At 45.3% G+C, this 20678-nt stretch overlaps 1 protein-coding gene across 1 annotated transcript in view; it reads left to right on the top strand.

The window, feature by feature from the left end:
* The window catches only part of LOC126284812 (glucose dehydrogenase [FAD, quinone]-like), a 172255-nt gene extending 154625 nt beyond the window's left edge, over positions 1 to 17630 (top strand). Inside the window, exons 6-9 of the mRNA XM_049984009.1 lie at positions 6415 to 6595; positions 12062 to 12237; positions 12418 to 12689; positions 15790 to 17630. Of these exons, the coding sequence (XP_049839966.1) occupies positions 6415 to 6595; positions 12062 to 12237; positions 12418 to 12689; positions 15790 to 16138 (978 nt within the window). The 3' untranslated portion in view covers positions 16139 to 17630. The remainder of the gene's footprint in view (positions 1 to 6414; positions 6596 to 12061; positions 12238 to 12417; positions 12690 to 15789) is intronic.
* Positions 17631 to 20678: the final 3048 nt, after the last annotated feature.

Here is a 20678-nt window from a genome sequence, read left to right as displayed (position 1 = left end):
TGACTCGCGATTGGGGAAGACCTAGAACGACGAGGACACCTGCAATGGACGAGGCAATTCTTCGTGCAGTTGACGATAACCCTAAGGTCAGCGTCAGAGAAGATGCTGTTGTACAAGGTAACATTGACCACGTCACTGTATGGAGAGTGCTACGGGAGAACCAGTTGTTTCCATGTCATGTACAGCGTGTGCAGGCACTATCAGCAGCTGATTGACCTCCACGGGTACACTTCTGCGAATGGTTCATCCAACAATGTGTCAATTCTCATTTCTGTGCAAATGTTCTCTTTACGGATGAGGCTTCATTCAAACGTGATCAAATTGTAAATTTTCACAATCAACATGTGTGGGCTGACGAGAATCCGCACGCAATTGTGCAATGACGTCATCAACACAGATTTTCTGTGAACGTTTGGGCAGACATTGTTGGTGATGTCTTGATTGGGCCCCATGTTCTTCCACCTACGCTCAATGGAGCACGTTATCGTGATTTCATACGGGATACTCTACCTGTGCTGCTAGAACATGTGCCTTTACAAGTACGACACAACATGTGGTTCATGCACGATGAAACTCCTGCACATTTCAATCGAAGTGTTCGTACGCTTCTCAACAGATTCGGTGACCGATGGATTGGCAGAGGCGGACCAATTCCATGGCCTCCACGCTCTCCTAACCTCAACCCTCTTGAGTTTCATTTATCGGAGCATTTGAAAGATCTTGTCTACGCAACCCCGGTACCAAATGTAGAGACTCTTCGTGTTCGTATTGTGGACGGCTGTGATACAATACGCCATTCTGCAGGGCTGCATCAGCGCATCAGGGATTCCATACGACGGAGGGTGGATGCATGTATCCTCGCTAACGGAGGACATTTTGAACATTTCCTGTAACAAATTGTTTGAAGTCACGCTGGTACGTTCTGTTGCTGTGTGTTTCCATTCCATGATTAATGTGATTTGAAGAGAAGTAATAAAATGAGTTCTAACATGGAAAGTAAGCGTTTCCGGACACATGTCCACCTAACATATTTTCTTTATTTGTGTGTGAGGAATGTTTCCTGAAAGTTTGGCCGTACCTTTTTGTAACACCCTGTATACCCAAATCGGAATCGCGCTTCGTGACATACGAGGTGCGACAATAAAGTAATGAGACTGATTTTCTTTGCAAGATGTGGCAACCGTGTAGGTTTGCGTAGGCACAATATCGTCGACATTGGTCTATAAGCTGCCTCTAGTCCAAACGGCACATCGATGCAGCTGCTCAGTCGTGAGTTTTGCTGTAATAAGTTAACACGTGTTTGTGTCTCTCGTCACGGATAATGGAACCGCATAATATAGCGCAACGGTTAAATTGGGAGAAAACGCGACGACAACTTACGGTAAGCTTCAGAAGGCTTTTGGAGAGGAGCTCAAGTTTGTCGTTGGCATAAAATGTTTAGTGAATGCAAAACGAATGTTGAAGACCGCAGTGAACGACCATGCATGCATGTGTGCTTCATTGATTCCAAGGGAATTGCTCATAAAGAGTGGGTGCCTCCTGGACAAACTGTTAAGCAACATTACTACAAAGAAATTTTAGAAACACTTCGTAAAAGAGTTCTTCGTGTCCGTTCCAACATTCCTGATAATTGGATTCTGTATCACGATAATGCGCATCCCACACTGCTCTGTCACTACAGCAATTTTTAGCCTCAAAACAAATTTCACTACTACCACAGCCACATTATTTACCAGATATCGCTTCGTGCGACATTTTCTATTTCTAAGAGTCAACATGGAAGTCAAGGTACACCATTATCAAACAACACACTATGTCCAAAAAGCTGTAACAAGGGTCTTGGAGGATAATACAGAAGATGAGTTCCATAAATGTTGCCATCAATGGCAGAAACGCTGGAGAAAGTGTGTGCAATCAGAGGGGAACTGCTTTAACGGAGACAAAACTAAACTTGACTAAAACGGTAACCAACATTTTTTTCTCATCAATCGGATTACTTTATTGTCGCTCCTCGTATACGCTGCAGCAAGCCCTCAAACGGAAACTTTTTGATTGCCTCTTTACACAACCTTATTTGTACAACTTACAGTCCTAGCCTTGGTGTAATTTTGCAGGGAAATAGGTCAAGTTTTGACTCACGTGGTACACTAGTACTGAATCACTCCACCACAAGCGCTAGCAGCAGTTGCAGCAAACATGGTTGCCTTCACTGGTCCCGATGGAGAAACTGTCGCATTAGAAGCTAAATGTAAAGTGACGTCAGTATGACACGCTACTCGATACGACTGTGGTATTCGATAGCAGTCGACCTAATAAGCTGTCAGCGACAATAGCTCCTCCAGTGCGTCGGTGCACCCTCAGAAAGCGTGACGTACTTGGGAAAAATAGATAAATATTTGTGACCGTCAGGAATATAATTGTTATCGCTGGTCGTTTCACTCGCAGCAATCTGAGCTGTGATCTTAGATTCCTGCCTGACCACACCTTTGGAAATCGTGACTTAGTCGGAAAAAATAGGTAAATATTTGTGACAAGCAAGAATACAAGTGTCATTGCTGATCGTTTCGGGTATAGTAGTTTCATCTTTCGTTATTTAATCAGACTGAACTCAGAAAATTGAACAAAACTATTCCTGAGAGAGAGATAATTCTTATATTTAAATAACATTAAATATTGCAGAATATATTACGAACTATCAAAAAAATTTCGTTAGAAGGTGTTGCTGTAGCGTATACAGGGAGTTTCCGTAAAGCGTGCAAAAATTTAACAGAACATAAAGGATGCTCCACTGAACACTTTGAGATAGGAAGCCTGAGGTCAGAGAAGCCAGCTCAAGGTGGTAATAGGAATAAAATCACGTTATTGTTTACTTTTTTATTTACATTAGTTACAGTTAACTGCAAATACCATCATTGAGACAATGAACGTAACACTTGTGCTGTATCTTACAAAATGTGCCGAAACCTCAATGTAAGCGTGATATCTGTGAACAAGATTCTGACGCACCCTGGCAAATACCCCAGGTATGTTTCGAATCACATCATAGGCAGTTACAACTCTGGCAACTAATTCCATCTCCGATCCACTGGGGTCTCATACATGAGCGACTTTAGATATCCCCATAATCAAGGGGATCCGGGCCAGGTGACCTCGCAGGCCATGTAATAGGATCTCCCAATTCAGCACCCAGGAAATATAGTCTTAATATGGACATCCACACTGAAGTGAGGCGGTGCACCGTCATGTTGTACCCACATCCTCTCACGAGCAGCCAAGGGAAGGTTCTGAAACAACTCAGGTAGAACTCTTTGCAACAACCTCAAGTACAGGTGGTCGTTCAGACTGACAGATAAATTCCCTAGCAATCAGGCTCGTCCTCCCTGTTTCCTTGCAGGAAATAAACAGTGTACATGTAAATACACAGCACAGTACGTGTAAACTTGTACTCTCGTAGGTTGTAAATAAGCTGGAAAACAGTAATGCTAGACAAAACAGTAGACAAATTTACTTCCATTTCTCCTGGCTTCTCTGACCCCAGGTTCTCTACCTCAAATTGTTCAGCGGAGCGTTCTTTTTGTCCTGTTACATTTTTGTACGATCTTACGGAAACACTCTGTGTACAACACACGCTGACTCCAGTGTGGGTACATAAGCACCGACATGTACGGAAGGGATTAGCATGGTATTCGTGTCTTTCCAGCGAGGGTGAGGTAAATGCGGAAAAGAGAGTCCCAGAATCTGTTATAAGTGCTAAAAACAAAAACAAAAGTATTAGAACATAGGACGCAAACTTACTTCCTTCGACTCCCTAACTCCACGTATCTAACCACAACTGCGCGCCGAACGCATAATACAACATTTAACAGCTGTGTCTTTCATCTTAGGATCACCTGATGGCTCTTGCTGCCAATGTGTCATTAACAGACGTTTAATTATAAGAAAGCATAACAAGCATTCAGGTGGAGATAAATCTTCAGTACGCCATTACCTTAAACGTATGAAGTGTTATCGTATGGTTAAAAGGTGAGGGGACGTGATGTAAAGTAGATCACGAATGCTGAAAGATTGAGAGACGCTTATCTAAGGAACAACTGAATATGTTATACCTGACCTACTGCAACGAGTTTGTAGAGAAATAAACTTCACACTGGATGTGTGTCACATAATCAGGAACGTCACATTCAGGCTGTTTACCTATAAGATAAAAAATATATATTGTGCACATTCCTAAAAAAAATTACACGAAAATTAAGTCAGCAAATTACATAAATAAAACAATATGAATTTTCAAAATTGTAAAATTATTTTAGTAACACACTGTATTTATTGCATAGCTACACTTCAATAAGAATTGCAAACTATGTAAAGTTCAAAATTTCTTTCGTCTCGCAAGTGCAGTGTATCGGGAAGTTAATGTTCACTTTGAATCCAACATAAAAATTGTATGGTCCATTCTTCTTCACTGAGTCAAGTGTTTCAACAAATATTCACGTGTACATGCTTGAGCGTGGATGACGCGAGCTACTCGTCGAGGCCCTGAGGGCCCAAGGGCCACGTGGTCAGCACACGTCTCTCCCGGTTCTTTCGCCAACTTATCAGACCTTGGCGAGCAACTAGTTATCAGTCACGGGGGGCGGAGGGGGAGGGGTGGTGGAAGGGGCGGGCGGACGTTCTCCTCACAATTAGCACCACAAGATTGAAAAACAAACATTACAAGAAAGAAAAATCGCGGAGGGAGGAGGCACAGTGGTTAGCACATCAGACTTGCATTCGGGATGACGAACGGTTCAAACTCGAGTCCGGCCATCCTGATTTAGGTTTTCTATGATTAATCGCTTCAGGCAAACGCCGGGGTGGTTTCTTTGAAAGGGCACGGACGGTTTCCTTCCCCAATCGGACGGGACCGATGAGCCCGATGTTTGGTCCGCTCCCCCAAGCCCACCAACTAACCAATGAAAAATCCTTCGCAGTAGCGGCAATTGAACCCTAGTCCTCAATATGTCATCTTTCTACACTGACCACTCAACTACGGAGGTAGATTGAGCAGGGCTGGTGCAATAGATTTATATGGAATCCACAAACAGTGTTAGGTTCACTGATGCAACAAAGATGGAAAAATGAGCCACAGCTTACAACAGTAACTGCACCTAATTCTTAATTAAAAATGCACAGACAAATCAAGAAACTTCTCAGCTAAAGGAGTTATTTTGCATAGGGCAGCAGCGTTCAGAATGCAGTCTTCAAAAACGTTACACAAACGATGACATAAATATTTCTAGCCCGCTCGGTTAGCCGTGCCGTCTAACGCACGGCTTTCCGGATTGGGAGGGAGCGCCTGGTCCGCGGCACGAATCCGCCCGTCGGACTTGTGCCGAGGTCCGGTGAGCCGGCCAGTCTGTGCATGGTTTTTAGGCGGTTTTCCATCTGCCACGGTGAATGCTGACTGGTTCCACTTATTCCGCCTCAATTACACTATGAGCCGGCCGCGGTGGTCTCGCGGTTATAGGCGCGCAGTCCGGAACCGTGCGACTGCTACGGTCGCAGGTTCGAATCCTGCCTCGGGCATGGATGTGTGTGATGTCCTTAGGTTAGTTAGGTTTAAGTAGTTCTAAGTTCTATGGGACTGATGACCACAGCAGTTGAGTCCCATAGCGCTCAGAGCCATTTGAACCATTTGTTCACATAGTTCTATAGGAGTCGTTTATTGGTGAGTCGCACGAGTCACTTGCCAGGGAAGTTTCTGCACATCTTGCAGAGCACGTTGAGTTTCACATGCAGTGTGTGGGTGAGCATTATCCTGTTGGAGCAACACATGACATGTTGCAAGAACAGGTCTACAACATTCTGCACATTTTTTGAATTACACTATGTCGGCGATTGCTGCGCAAACAAGTTCTCCACGTGCGCGTACACCACAATTACTCTACCACGCAAACAGGGGTTCGACTCGTCTGGAGTGAGACGTTGCCTGGGAGGGTAAAACGGTGGCAGAATCGCACAATAACCCTGAAAGAAAGGTTCGGTGTGGGGTGAAGGTGACTGCGGTGGTTTTCGTGGGGTTGTGGACCACTGCGGCTGCGGTGGGGACGCAGCCTCTCCGTCGTTTCTATGCCACCGATTAACATGCAATACAATACAATATTTCTATATTATCTGTAGACCCACGAAGCTCAAAAACGCATCGTGGCGTAAATGAACCTGCACTAAATGTGGTTGGTTGCTGTATTTCTTCAAGTAGACCTAATTCATTACATGCTATCTCTGATGCTCTCTCTCGATTCCTCCAATTACCATTCTAATCAGAATATAGTGACTGTTCTGATCCTCGTGCTCTCGTTATAATGGGACGTCGATAATACTGAAACAAAAGGACGAAAGCGGGCAGCCTGGGTGATAAGTGTCTGTCTGTCGCAGGTAACACGCGTGCTGGTAGACCCACAGTCAAAGCGGGCCACAGGCGTGGAGTACGTGCGGAAGGGCAAGACGCGGCGACTCACCGCTGCCAAGGAGGTCATCCTCAGCGCTGGAACTGTCGCATCGCCGCAGATCCTCCTCCTCTCCGGCATCGGTCCCAAGGAGCATTTGCAGAAAGTCGGTACGTATACAAGACACGGTGCCGAAACACAGCTAACACTGGCGGAACTCGGAAGTTCAACTTCTCGCCTACGAGCGACGTCGCCCTCGAATCGGTCAGCCTTTTCACTGGTTCCGCGTGACACCCAGTGTTCCTATAAACCTCGTCGAATTCGTCACAGTACACTCGAGCGGTAGTGTTAGACCCAGAGAGAGCACTTTCGGATATTGGTAGTTAAAAAAAAATTGACCGGCAGGAGAAGAAGAAGAGGTATTATCTCTTTTATTATCACTAAACGACCTGGCTAAATTTTTAAATCCTAATCATCTGTGAAGGAATACGAGTGTTGATGACAGTCTGTCCACTGGGCTCATCTACTGAGCTTTTATTCGAAAACAGGTTACATTCATCTTTTACGAACCATCGTCACCATCAATAACACAGGCTGCCGAGCGGTCTAAGGCGCTGCAGTCATGGACTGTGCGGCTGGTCCCGGCGGAGGTTCGAGTCCTCCCTCTGGCATTGGTGTGTGTGTTTGCCCTCAGGATAATTTAGATTAAGCAGTGTGTAAGCTTAGGGACTGATGACCTTAACAGTTAAGTCCCATAAGATTTGACACACATTTGAACATTTTTTTTAATAATACAAGCACAATACTGTCACATTACGTGAGAGGATAGGAAGTCTGGTTAGAGATTACTAAATTTTTAAAAGCATTGTGAACCTCCCCCCCCCCCCCCCTGAATTTTAAAGTGGTAGCTGCCGATATAAATAAAATTTATCAGGGGTAGTAAAATAAAAACGAAACAGATGGGAAAAAAGTAAGTTAACTCTTTATTGTTTCGAAAGTAATGGCCACAACTGTTAATACATTTATCCCACTGCGAGAAAAGACGGGCAATGCCGTCAAGGAAAACGTTTGCAGTTGCCTGCAGAGACAGGGTTGTACCCAGACGTGCACCACTTCCCCCGCACTGACTACAAGGGCCCGTTGCTCGTTGACATTCTGGAACTCTTGCGTAAAAATTGAAGCACACTGTCAAATCTAAACGTCCAGGGATATTTACGTGCGGCATCATTCTGTTGCAGAATAATGCCTGCCCACATGTTGCCGAGATCGTTTGGCGTACGTTCCAGAAGTTTCGCTGTAAGCACTTACTCATGCCCATACAGTACCGGTTCCCACATTTTTGAAGCCCTGAAGAAAGACAATCGTGGTAGTCGATTTTCAGATTTTTCCATGAAGGCGTTGCCCGTCTTTTTTCACTGTGGGATGAATGTATTAACAGTTATGGTGACTGAAAAATTAACAGGTTACTTACTTTTATCCGTATGTCTCGTTTTTACTTCACAGCTCCTTATGATATTCGGAAGTCATACACAGTGTGTCTGAGAAGTCCTATGAGGTCAACACAATATTGCGTATTGGTGTACTCTTAAGAAATTGTGTATGCAGCAGATCTTTATGTGCACCATCTTGTCTTGCACAGAAATCTACATCGATCAGCCTAAACATTATGACCACCGACCTACTGTCGATATAAATCCGTCCACGCATGCACGGCACATGTGGTATCACTGAGCGTGCTGTCCGTGTGTAGTATGGGGAAGGAGCAGCTTCTATCTTAGTTTGATCGAAGGCAGATTGTAATGGATCATAGGCTCGGCACGAGCATTTCGGAAACTGCACGATTTGACGGGTGTTCGAGTAGTGCTGAATGTCTTCAACATGTGGCGAAATCAAGGGCAAACCACGTCCAGGCGTCGCGGGGCTACAAATGTCAGACGGCCGGCCACTGTGGCCGAGCGGTTCTAGGCGCTTCAGTCCGGAACCACGTGGCTGCTACGGTCGCAGGTTCGAATTCTGCCTCGGTCATTGATGTATGTGATGTCCTTAGGTTAGTTGGGTTTAAGTAGTTCTAAGTCTAGGGGACTGATGACCTCAGGAGTTAAGTCGCATAGTGCTCAGAGCCATTTGAACCATTTGAACGTCAGACGTCGTATGCTGGGCGGACTAGAACAACAGGACTGGCGGCGAACTGTGTTGGAACTAACGTCAGACGTTAATGCTCGACGGAGTACGAGTGTGTCCGAACACATCACTGAACAGTCCTAAGGATGAGCCTCCGCAGCCGACGGCCCATCCATGTGCCAATGTTAACACCACGACATGTGCCATCGGCACTGGACGTTGGCGCAATGGAAGAGCGTTGGATGGTCTATGTTCTTCACCATGCGCGGATCTGTCGTCTTCGAGGGGAACAGCTCCTTGACACATTTACTGCGGGACGGAGACAAGCTGGCAGCGGTTCCATTATGCTCTCGGAAACATTCATGTGGAAGCTGGTAAACAACTTCAAATTGGCCTACAGAAACCACCTGGACTTCATCATGTGGAAAAATCTTCCCAGGAGCGCTGTAATTTAGGTGACTTTTGTAGTCCAGTTTGAGGCAGGAAATACACTCTAAGGCAAAAAAGAAACTATGCACTGTGAAGGCATTATCGGAATGGGACGGAAATAGGTACATGTGAAGCACATACACAGACGAACAAATGGTTACAGTTCCAGAAAAATTGGATTATTCAAGAAAAAGAGCTTCACAAGTCAATAACATGTTGGTCCAACTCTGGCCGTTATGCAAGCAGTTACTCGGCTAGGCAGTGAATGTAGAGTTGTTGGCTATCCTCCTTGGGAGATATCTTGCAAAATTCTGTGCTACTGGCGCGTTAAACCATCAAAATCCCGACTATGTTGGAAAGCTCTGCCGTAATGCTCTAAACGTCCTAAATCGGAGGAGAGATTTGGTGACCTTGCTGGCCAAAGTAGGGTTTGGTAAACACGAAGACAAACAGTAGAAACTCTCGCTGCCTGCGTGTCCGCATTATCTTGCTGAAATGTAAGCCCAGGATGGTTTGCCACGGAGGTCTCAAAACGGGGCCTGGAATATTATCGACGTACCGCTGTGCTGTAAGGGTGCTGCGGATATCAGCCAAAGGAGTTAAGTCATGAAATAAAATGGCACTCCAGACCAATACCGCTGGTTGTCGCTCCCTATGCCAGGCGACAGTCACGTTTGCATCCCACCACTGTCCGGAGCGTCCTCAGTTACGTTCACTGGTCATCAGGGCTCAATTCAAAGAGGGACAGGTGGAAGACGTATCTGGAGACACCCCAGACAGCGGTGGGATACCAAGCAGACTGTCGCTCGTCATGCAGCCAAACAAGCATGAGTGATGGTCTGTGTTGCCATTTCAATTCACAGCTTGTCCCTTTTGGTTGTCATCATAGGAAACCTTACAGCACAACGGTACATTGACGATATTTTACGCCCCGTTTTGTTGCCCTTCTTAGTAAGCCGTCATGGCCATTTCAGCAAGACAACATCTGCCCACTCACGGTGAGTTTCTACTACTTGCCTCCGTGATTCTCAACTCCCACTTGCCCGCAAGGTTGCGGGTCTCTCCCACGAGATGTTTGGAGCGTTATAGGCACGGCCGTCTAACCTGCTCTGGATTGTAACGATGTTACGTGGCAGTTGTACAGAATATGGCACGAAGTCCTTCAGGAGAATATCTCAACCAATGCCTAGCCGAATAACTGCTTGCATATGGGCCAGAGGTGAACCAACGCGTTATTGACTTGCTCAGTTTGTGAAGCTCTTTCTCCGGAATGAATCACTAATTTTTCTGAAATTTTAATCATTTCTTTGTACATATGCATCACATCTATCTCCGCCCCGTTTGGATAATGATTTCGTGGTGTGTTGCTTTTTTAACCTGCAGTGTTTAAAACTGCAGGAACTGAAAAGTCAATTAAAAGTATGAACTGTTAGCCACTGTAATAATTTACTAGTATATTTGGGGACAGTAATGTAAATTTCGCATAACTCTAATGTTTGTATCATAGATACCTAGTCTTTACCACTGCACTTGCCGCTGACAACGTTACGTATGAATTTATGTTCTTTGTGTGAAGTTACATAAATGCTTAGTTTGGATCATTAGATAAAAACAGGGGTTGAGCAGTTTTTAGGAGCAGCACTGGGCTGTTTTTTCTGAGATAAATATAAAAAGTAATATAGAATAATTCCCATAATTATCAGTGTGATACAGCACTAGTCATAATTTGTTCTTCTTAAACTTTATTGCCTATAGTTTATTCTGATCCAATTAAAGTGGCCCCAGATGCAGATGCAGATGCCAGACTGAGATTCATTGGAAGAATCCTAAGAAAATGCAGTCCGGAAACATTGGAAGTAGGTTACAATACACTTATTCGCCCACTGCTTGAATACTGCTCACCGATGTGGGATCGGTACCAGATAGGGCTCATAGAAGATCCAACGGAGAGCAGCGCGCTTCGTTACAGGATCATTTAGTAATCGCGAAAGTGTTACGGAGATGATAAACTCCAGTGGAAGACTCTGCAAGAGAGACGCTCAGTAGCTCGGTACGGGCTTTTGTTGAAGCTTCGAGAACATACCTTCACCGAGGAGTCAAGCACTGCATTGCTCCCTCCTAACGTATATCTCGTTCAGAGACCATGAGGATAAAATCAGAGACATTAGAACACACACAGAGGCATACCGACAACCTTCCTTTCCACAAACAATATGAAACTGGAATAGAAGGGAAAACCGATAGAGGTACTCAAGGTACCCTCCGCCACACACCGTCAGGTGGCTTGCGGAGTATGGATGTAGATGTAGAGATGATATAAATACCAACGTTGTTACCTGTAGAGGCAATAGCATGTCTTTAGTCGGCTGAACTATCACTTGGTTTGAGACAGCCAATTAAATGGAAGTTGCTGGGCAAACTAATTTTTGAAGTTCAACGAATGGAGTTTTGCTCATAATAAATTTAACCGAAGAAAGACTACACAATACTAATTGTAATATGTGCTGCAACAGTTCGAGCAAGGTAGTTCATTAAAGCGAATTAACTTCAGTGCCAGTAGGAGATAATACCTCATTTGCACCAATATGCTCAATCAAGTGAAAACTTCTGTCGTACAGATGGTGTTAATAAGCAAACAGCAAGGAAAGTTTGTGTAAATTCATGTCTTTTGGTGCCACTGGTGTGACCTGACTCCGGATTTACGAGTGGATATGAACAGTGAAAAACAAATATTACTGTGAAATCTTATGAGACTTAACTGCTAAGTTCATCAGTCCCTAAGCTTACACACTACTTAACCTAAATTATCCTAAGGACAAACGCACACACCCATGCCCGAGGGAGGACTCGAACCTCCGCCGGGACCAGCTGCACCGTCCATGACTGCAGCGCCTTAAACCGCTCGGCTAATTCCGCGCGGCACAAATATTACTATATGTTTTTCGTTTATGATTAGCTGTATTCTTAAACTGAGCTCCTTTTAGCAAGAGCTCGGTGATTTTGGAAACGCATTAGCCTTTAACATTTATTTGGCTTACAAAATTACTTGGCAGTTCTAATGACCAAATATTTCAATTGTTATACAGGAATATCTGTGACCCATCACTTGCCTGGTGTGGGTAGACGTCTCCAGAATCATGTTTCATACAAGATGAGGGTCAAGCTGGCCAACTGGAAGCAGCAAGCACTGCTGAACAACGGGACGCTTCACGAGTACGTCAAGAAGAGACTGGGACCAATAACCTCTACAGGAATGTCACAGGTTTGTTGCTTTCCCTTAATAAGTATACTGACGAGGAAGCTGTAGCTCTTCTAATGCAAATAACATGAAGAATGAGGCGTCTGCGAGCAAACTATGCCAGTTTGGTTGATGAAAGTTTAATTTTCTAAAGTCAGTACCGTTGTGAGCTGACTGTGTGTATAACTGAGTGGACGCTTGCAGCTGACTGGCTTCATCCGAACCAAGTACGCACCGCTAGCGCCTGCGGATATACCAGACGTGCAGATGTTCTTCGCCGGCGAGCAGGCCAACGGCTCCTCGGCGATGACCAGCTCCTCGCCTCCTGCCTACATAGACATCACGCCCACTCTGCTACGGCCGCAGAGTCGTGGCTACATAGAGCTGCGAAGCAAGGACCCGCTCCAGCCACCACGCATATACGCCCAGTACTTCAGAGATATCTTCGATGTCAAGGTCCTGGTTGAGGGCATCAAGTACGTATATGACTCATGTGCCACGTCTTGGTTACATTTGCTTAGAGCTAAGTTGTAATTCTTAGGTTCACAACTCGTGTTTAGTGTTCCAATTTAACGAAGGTAATTTTGACTTCCGACTCACTTCATTACTTGCGTTGACATGCGTTGCTCTTCTACACTTACGCTCATAAATTAAGGATAATTGCAAAATGCGATGCCACACAACGTGGAACTACACAAAACTGGCGCTAATAGCATAGGCACATAGAGAATAGTGATAAATTGAGAAAACCGTCCCGAAACACATGTGCTACAAAACGCCACTGTTTCCTGCAAATGTACCCATTCATCAATATGGGATCTGATCACCATGCACACCACAGGTTGCACAACCGGTTGGCATACTTGGGATCGAGCAGCTGCTGGTGTATAGCCTCCTATTCTTGCTCCAGTGCCTGTCGGAGCTGCTGAAGTGTCCTAGGGGTTTGAAGATGTGCAGTGATACGTCGACTGAGAGCATCCCAGACGTGTTCGATGGGGTTTAGGTCTGGAGAACAGGCAGGCCATTCGCCTGATATCTGCTGTTCAAGATACTCCTCCACGATGGCAGCTCGGTGGGCCGTGCGGTTTCATCCATGAGGAGGAAGGTGGGACCCACTGCACCCCTGAAAAGGCGGACATACTGGTGCAAAATGGCGTCCCGATACACCTGACTTGTTACACTTCCTCTGTCAATGACATGCAGGGGTGTACCAATCGTAATCCCACCCCACACCATCAAACCACGACCTCCATACAGGTCCCTTTCAAGGACGTTAAGGGGTATCTGGCTCCTGGTTCACGCCAGATGAAAACCCGGCGAGAATCACTGTTCAGACCACACCTGGACTCGTCTGTGAACATAACTTGGGACCACTGTGCCAATGACCATGTACTGTGTTCTTGACATTTGGCTTTACGGGCTCTCCTATGACCAGGGGTCAGTGGAATGCACGTTGCAGGTCTCCGGGCGAATAAACCATGCCTGTTCAGTCGTCTGTAGACTGTGTGTCTGGAGATAACTGTTCCAGTGGCAGCGGTAAGGTCCCGTGAAAGGCTACCTGCAGTAGTCTGTGGGCGTCTGCGGGGACTGGTGATGAAGTATCGGTCTTCTGGTGGTGTTGTACACTGTGGACGTCCCGTACTGTAGCGCCTGGACACATTTCCTGTCTGCTGGAATCGTTGCCAAAATCTTGAGACAACACATCGTGGCACACGGAGAGTCCGTGCTATGACCTGCTGTGTTTGACCAGCCTCGAGTCGCCCTAGTATACTACCCCCTCATAATGTCATCAATGTGTGTTCTCTGAGCCATTTTCAACACACAGTCACCATTAGCACGTCTGAAAACGTGTGCACACTTACTCGCTGCACCGTACTCTGACATGCACCAACACACCACTGCGTATGTTGACTGCTGCCAGCGCCACCGTGGGACGACCGCAGGTCAGATGCACCGCATGGTCATACCCCGAGGTGATTTAAACCCACAAACCGCCAACCAGAGCGTTGTTTCACCATGTATCAGCATTATCCTTAATTTATGAGCATGAGTGTAGCAACAAGGACGTATAAACTGTTTAGTGTTCGTCCGGTACAGTGTAGTGGAAATGTATTTAAATCCGAAGTTGGTAGGTGCTTATTTTCTATGCGGATTGTCACATGGTAGTGGCCGTGACCAACGACAGAGATTTCCAGAACGACGATGCCCCGAGAGGGGGACGTTGGGATCAATTAACCGTCGTCTTAGACAGCATGGGACGTTCAAGCCACTACTATTCGCGACTGGGAAGGCGTAGAAGGACAAGGACACCTCAACTAGAGGAGGAACTTCATCCTGGAGTTAGGCCTAGTGTCAGCGTAAGCCAGTTAGCTGCAACAAGTAATGTTGACTACATGACTATCTAAGAGCATGTTGTATCCGCAGTACGTGCACCTGATTTTTCCTGCACAGGTACAATTCTGCGAATGGCTCGTTCGACAATTGACGGCCATTACCCTAAAATGAGTGGAAAAATGCTGTTCACGGATGAGGCTTCGCTTCAAACTGACCTCTAACATGGAAATAAAGCGTTTCCGGACTAATCTCCGTTTGAAACTTCCTGGCAAATTAAAATTGTGTGCCGAACCGATACTCGAACTCGGGGCCTTTGCCATCGCGGACAAATGCTCTACCAGCTGAGCTACCCAAACACGACTCACGCCCCGTCCTCACAGCTTCAACTCTTCCAGTACCTCGTCCCCTACCTTCCAAGCTGTGAGTACGGATCGCGAATCGTGCTTGGGTAGATCAGCTGGCGCCGGTCGGGGTGACCGAGCGGTTCTAGGCGCTACAGTCTGGAACCGCGCGACCGCTACGTTCGCAGGTTCGAACCGTGCCTCGGGCATGGATGTGTGTGATGTCCTTAGGTTAGTTAGGTTTAAGTAGTTCTATGTTCTACGGGACTGATGACCTCAGAAGTTAAGTCCCATAGTGCTCAGAGCCCTTTGTATTAAGAAAACTGAGTGAATGGATGAATTAATGAACTTCAACGGGCGTCAGGGGACGTCCGCCACGAACAATTGCAATGAACTATAACGAGAAAAAAAAGTTGGTAGAGCACTTTCCCGCAAAAGGCAAAGGTCCAGAGTTTGAGTATCGGTCCGGCACACAGTTTTAATTTGTCAGGAAGTTTCATATCAGCGCACACTCCGCTGCAGAGTCAAAATCTCATTCTGTAATGTCCATTTAATAAATTTTCTTCCTCTACTTACAAGAAATGTTTCCTGAAAGTATGTCCACATCTTTTGTTAGACCATTTATTTTCTTTCTTTTTTTTCGTTCATAGGTTCCTCCCTTTGTGCCATTTCATCCTCTACGTTTTACTAACGAGTCTCCGTCTACTATTTTTCTTATTCTGCAATTTTTTCCCTGAATTAAATTTGGTCATAAATTTGCGCATCTAATACTTAGCAATCAATGCGTTGTGGCCTCCAAAACAAAGTGGTCATCTTTTAGTTTTAATTTATTTTTGTCTTGTGTGCTGTTCTGATGTCGTGATGAGCATTATAATCTTAATGAAACTATATTTCCTTACAGATTTGTGCTGGAATTTGTCAGAACACCAGCCATGAGACAACTGGGTGCCAGTATTACGCCTGAACTGTGGCAGGGATGTGAAAAATACGGGGAAGGATCAGAGGACTTTTGGGCTTGTGCTGTGAAGCGCTACACAGGCCCCGAGAACCACCAGGTTGGGACGTGCATAATGGGTGACCCCTACGATCCCAACACTGTCGTTGATCCGCGACTCAGGGTGGTGGGAATAAACGGTTTGCGCGTCGTGGATGCCTCTGTAATCCCACATGTTCCCTCGGGCAACCTCAACGCACCTACTGTCATGGTTGCTGAGAAAGGGGCGCAAATGATAATAGACGACTGGCAATGAGAGCACACCTTCATGGATGTAAATGTAACTCCAGCGCATTGATGCAGCTCCATATTTGAACCAGAAGCACATATTAGTCAATATTATTAATCTATTTATGAGGTTTGTCTGTGTGTGTGTGTGTGTGTGTGTGTGTGTGTGTGTGTGTGTGTGGTAGAGTTTTCACGCTTACTGGTAGCTGTGAAGTCTTCTTGTATTTATTCAAATATTTTCAGAGATGAGGGAGTTCACTTATGTGGCAATCTGATGATAATACAGGTGCGACAAATTTAAATCGAGAGAACAAGTATCTATGTTCACCGTTAAGTGTGAACAACTACTCAACCGACAGGATAAATATTAAATAACTCCCTCTTTGCAATTGGAGCGTGCACTAGAATAAAATATGATTGTAGCCATGATTTATAAAATGATGTATTCGTGGGCATTATGAAGGTGGCAGTTCATTGACAAACAGTGATTGCTAACAAATTCACAACGTATGTGTGCTAGTTCTCTGTCAGTATCTTTACCACAGTTTCAGGGTCTCTGCTTTCCCTTTGGCAATAACTTTTACTTCTGGCATTGTACACAAATCACTGTTTTGTATTGTTAAATACTTCAGAACATTTCTCATTTAGCCGCATTCTCTACTTCAGTTCCCGCGTTTTTCGTTTTCCTTTTAATTTTATATCTTGGAACAGTAATAAGGTTCAGAAAAGATGTGACAGTTATGTCTGTCATTTCCCACTATTCTCTGATCAAAATTCTTACTTTAGTAAACATGGGTTTTACACATAAACCACACCAGAGTAAAATGATTATTGTGGTTGCCACATAAATGGACAGTCAAGGTTTTCATTTTCCAAAGATTCTTCGTCAGGTTCATTCAATCAAACTGAAAGAAGAATAATAATACCTTCGATGTGTAATTCGTCATGTCATGGGCACACCTACAATATTCAGGCTGTGAATCTATTTTTAACTCTTGTACATTTTCTGAAATTCTGCATTGCAGGTGAAGTGAGATTTGCAAAGTAGTAGATTGATACCACACAATCCTAGATCTTCTGTACCAGTATGTTGTCTGTTGCCCACTCATATCACTGGTGTCGTTTTAGCATGTAGCCTTGCCAAGTTAATAACTGCCATAATACTGTGATCTCAGGTGTCTTTTGAAGACAGTAATAAATCATGAATCCTATTTTATAATTGGACAACAGAAATAACACAAAGAACCGGAGTAGATTCGGAACACATATTCAAAATATTAATGAGTACAATTGATTCGTAATTATAATTATGAAATTATGTGTAAATGGTCTGTCTGTAGATAACAATCTCAATTACACAATCAATTTTAAGATGATGTGACCAGCTTCATCAGTTGCAAGAAGTTACTGCACCGGAGTTACAGATATGTTAATTTAATCAGCAGTCATGTTAATTGACTTCCTCTACTGTGTAACCAAAGATATAAATGATAATTATAATTAAATTATGTTTCAAATTATTTGTACGAACTACTCATTTTTAAAACCTTACCGTACCTGTCTCCTACCAGATTCTTAATGGATTTTGTGGTGTTACAACAATTCGTATTGGTAATGACATTTATAGTTCAGTATCGGAATGTGAAATTCACTGCATGTCCTAAAGTATATCTACAGTATTTGTTACTCATTCTACGTGACTACGAGTATTGCTGCTTTACAGAACATCAACAAAACATACGTATTTTTTTAAAGAAACACTGATTATTTTTTTGCTGCACATTGCGTTATTTATTTGCTATGGCAGGAAACATGTCATTGTTAATGTTGTATCTTACAGTTCATATCCGACACGTAATGTAAACAATTAAGTATCTTTGATTTGCAGCTCCTTTATAAGCTGTCTCTACACACAGTGATCCGCCAGGACATTATGACCACCGACCTACTATCGAAATAAATCCATGCAGACGATAGCAGCGTCTCCAAGCGAATAATCACTGCTAGTCGGACACACGCACGGTGTATGTAGTATCCGTGAGCGTGCTGTCCGTATGTAGAATGGGAAAGGCACTCGAGCTATCTGAGTTTGACCGGGGGCAGATTGTCAGTTCCTGGAGGCTCGGCGCGAGCATTTCGTGAACTGCACGACTTGTCGGGTATTGGAGGACTGCTGTGCTCAGTGTCTTCAACACGTGGCGAAACCAAGGCGAACCCACTTCAGGTCGTAGCCTAGAGTGGTCACCCCTCATTATAGGTGTCGGACGTCGTAGGTTGGGAAGACTGTTAAAAGAGAACAACCGTGGAACTGTGGCGGAACTAGCATCAGACATTAATGCTGGGCACAGCAGAACTGCAGTGGAGGCACAGTGCACTGAACACTCCTAACGATGGGTCTCTGCAGCCAACATCCATGCAGGGGCCAGTGTTAACACCACGGCATCAGCAACTACGACTGAAATAAGCACGTGACCATCGGCACTGAACGTTGGCGCAGTGGCAGGGTGTTGCATGGTCTGATGAATCCCGATACCTTCTTCATCATGCCGATGGAATGGTGCGAATCTGCCGTCTTCCAGGGGAACACGTCCTTGACACTTGTGCTGTGGGGTGGAGAAAATCCGGCAGTAGTTTCATTATGTACTGGAGAAAAGTTATGTGGGCATCCATGGGTCCAACGTAGCTCGTGCAAGGTACCCCGACGGTCAAAGAGTATCATTCACTGGTTGCAGATCGCATATAGCCTTACATGACGGTCATGCATCCCGAGGGCAGTGGCATTTTTCAGGAAGATAATGTATCGTGTCACAATGCCAGCAGTGTGATGGAGTGGTTTGAGAAACACAGTGGCGAGTTCCAATTGATGTGCTGGCCCCCAACCCGCCAGATCTGAACCCGATCGATCACATCTGAGAGGTGATCGAACGTGGCGCCAGAGCTCATTGTCCCCCATGACGGAATTTCGGGGAATTAGGTGACTTGTTTGTGCAGATGTGGTGCCAACTCTCTCCAGTGACCTACCAAGGCATCGCTGATTACATACTACGACGCGTCGCCGCTTTTACCCATACCATAGGTGGACGTACCGGCTATTAGGGAGCTGATCAGGATATTCTGGCTGATCAGTGTATAGAACACATGAAGTTAATATGAAATCGGATTGTTGAGTGCAAAAGTGCTGATCGTGATTCACTTTTTACTCTGTATTTTTGATACTTTATTTATAACATTGGAATACATTTATCTTGAGAATATTGCGTGTTACAAGGAAAATACACACATCAAAAAAAGTTTTGCATCACCTCCATTCCCAGAACTCTTGAAGATAGTCTTTGACAGTGGATATTGCATCGCAGTCTCTTTGACTGTTCAGTGATGTCACTAAACGCGCCCCAAGATGTAAAACACTATGCATGAGCAGCGCCTATTAGATGCAGGGGACCGAGAGCCGATCAGTTCCAGTCATTCCACCAGGAAAGAGGTACAAGGCTCGTGTTGTCTGTAGTTCAACCATGCCTAGACGATCAATACCGCGGTTCGATCGCGTCCTCATTGTTACTTTGTGACAGGAAGAGGTCTCAACGAGGGAAGTGTCCAAGCGTCCTGGGCTGAACCAAAGCGGTGTTGTACGGACATAGCGGAGATACAGAGAGACAGGAACTATGGATGACATCCGCACTCAGGCCGCCGAAGGGCTACTACTGCAGTTGATGACGGCTACCTACGAATTATGGCTCGGAGGAACCCTGACAGCAACGCTACCACGTTAAATAATGTTTTTCGTGAAGTCGCAGGACGTCGTGTTAAGACTCAAACTGTGCGCAATAGGCTGCATGATGCGCAACTTCATTTCCGACGTCCATGGTGATTGCAATCACGACACCATGCAGCGCGGTAGAGATGGGCTCAATAAAATGTCGAATGGACCGCTCAGGATTGGTATCACGCTCTCTTCACCGATGGGTATCGCATATGCCTTCAACCAGACAATCGTCGGAGACATGTTTTGAGGCTACCGGCCAGGCTGAACGCCTTAGACACACTGTCCAGCGAGAGCAGCAAGGTAGATGTCCTTGCTGTTTTGGGGTGGCATTTCGGGGGCCGATGTACGCCCTGGCGGTCATGAAAGGCGCCGTAACGGGTGTACGATAAGTAAATGCCATCCTCCGACCGTTAGTGCAACCATATCGGCAGCATATTGTCGAGGCATTCGTTTTCGTGGACGACAATTCGCACCTCTTGTGAATGGGTTCCTTCAGGATAACGACATCGCTCGACTAGAGTGGCCAGCATGTTCTCCAGATATGAACCCTATCGAACAAGCCTGGGATAGATTGAAAAGGGCTGTTTATGGTCGACACGACCCACCAACCTCACCGAGGGCTCTACTCCGAATCGCCGTTGAGGAGTGGGACAATTTGGACCAACAGTGCCTTGATGAGCTTGTGGATAGTATGCCACGACGAATACAGGCATGCAAGAGGACGTGCTACTGGGTATTAAGAGGTACCGGTGTATTCAGAAATCTGGACCGCCACCTCTGAAGGTCTCACTGTATGGTGGTACAA

Source organism: Schistocerca gregaria, chromosome 8, assembly GCF_023897955.1.
Source record: "Schistocerca gregaria isolate iqSchGreg1 chromosome 8, iqSchGreg1.2, whole genome shotgun sequence".
Lineage (NCBI taxonomy): Eukaryota > Metazoa > Arthropoda > Insecta > Orthoptera > Acrididae > Schistocerca > Schistocerca gregaria.
The sequence above is the reverse complement of the archived record's forward strand: the minus strand, read 5'-3'. Positions and strand labels throughout refer to the sequence as shown.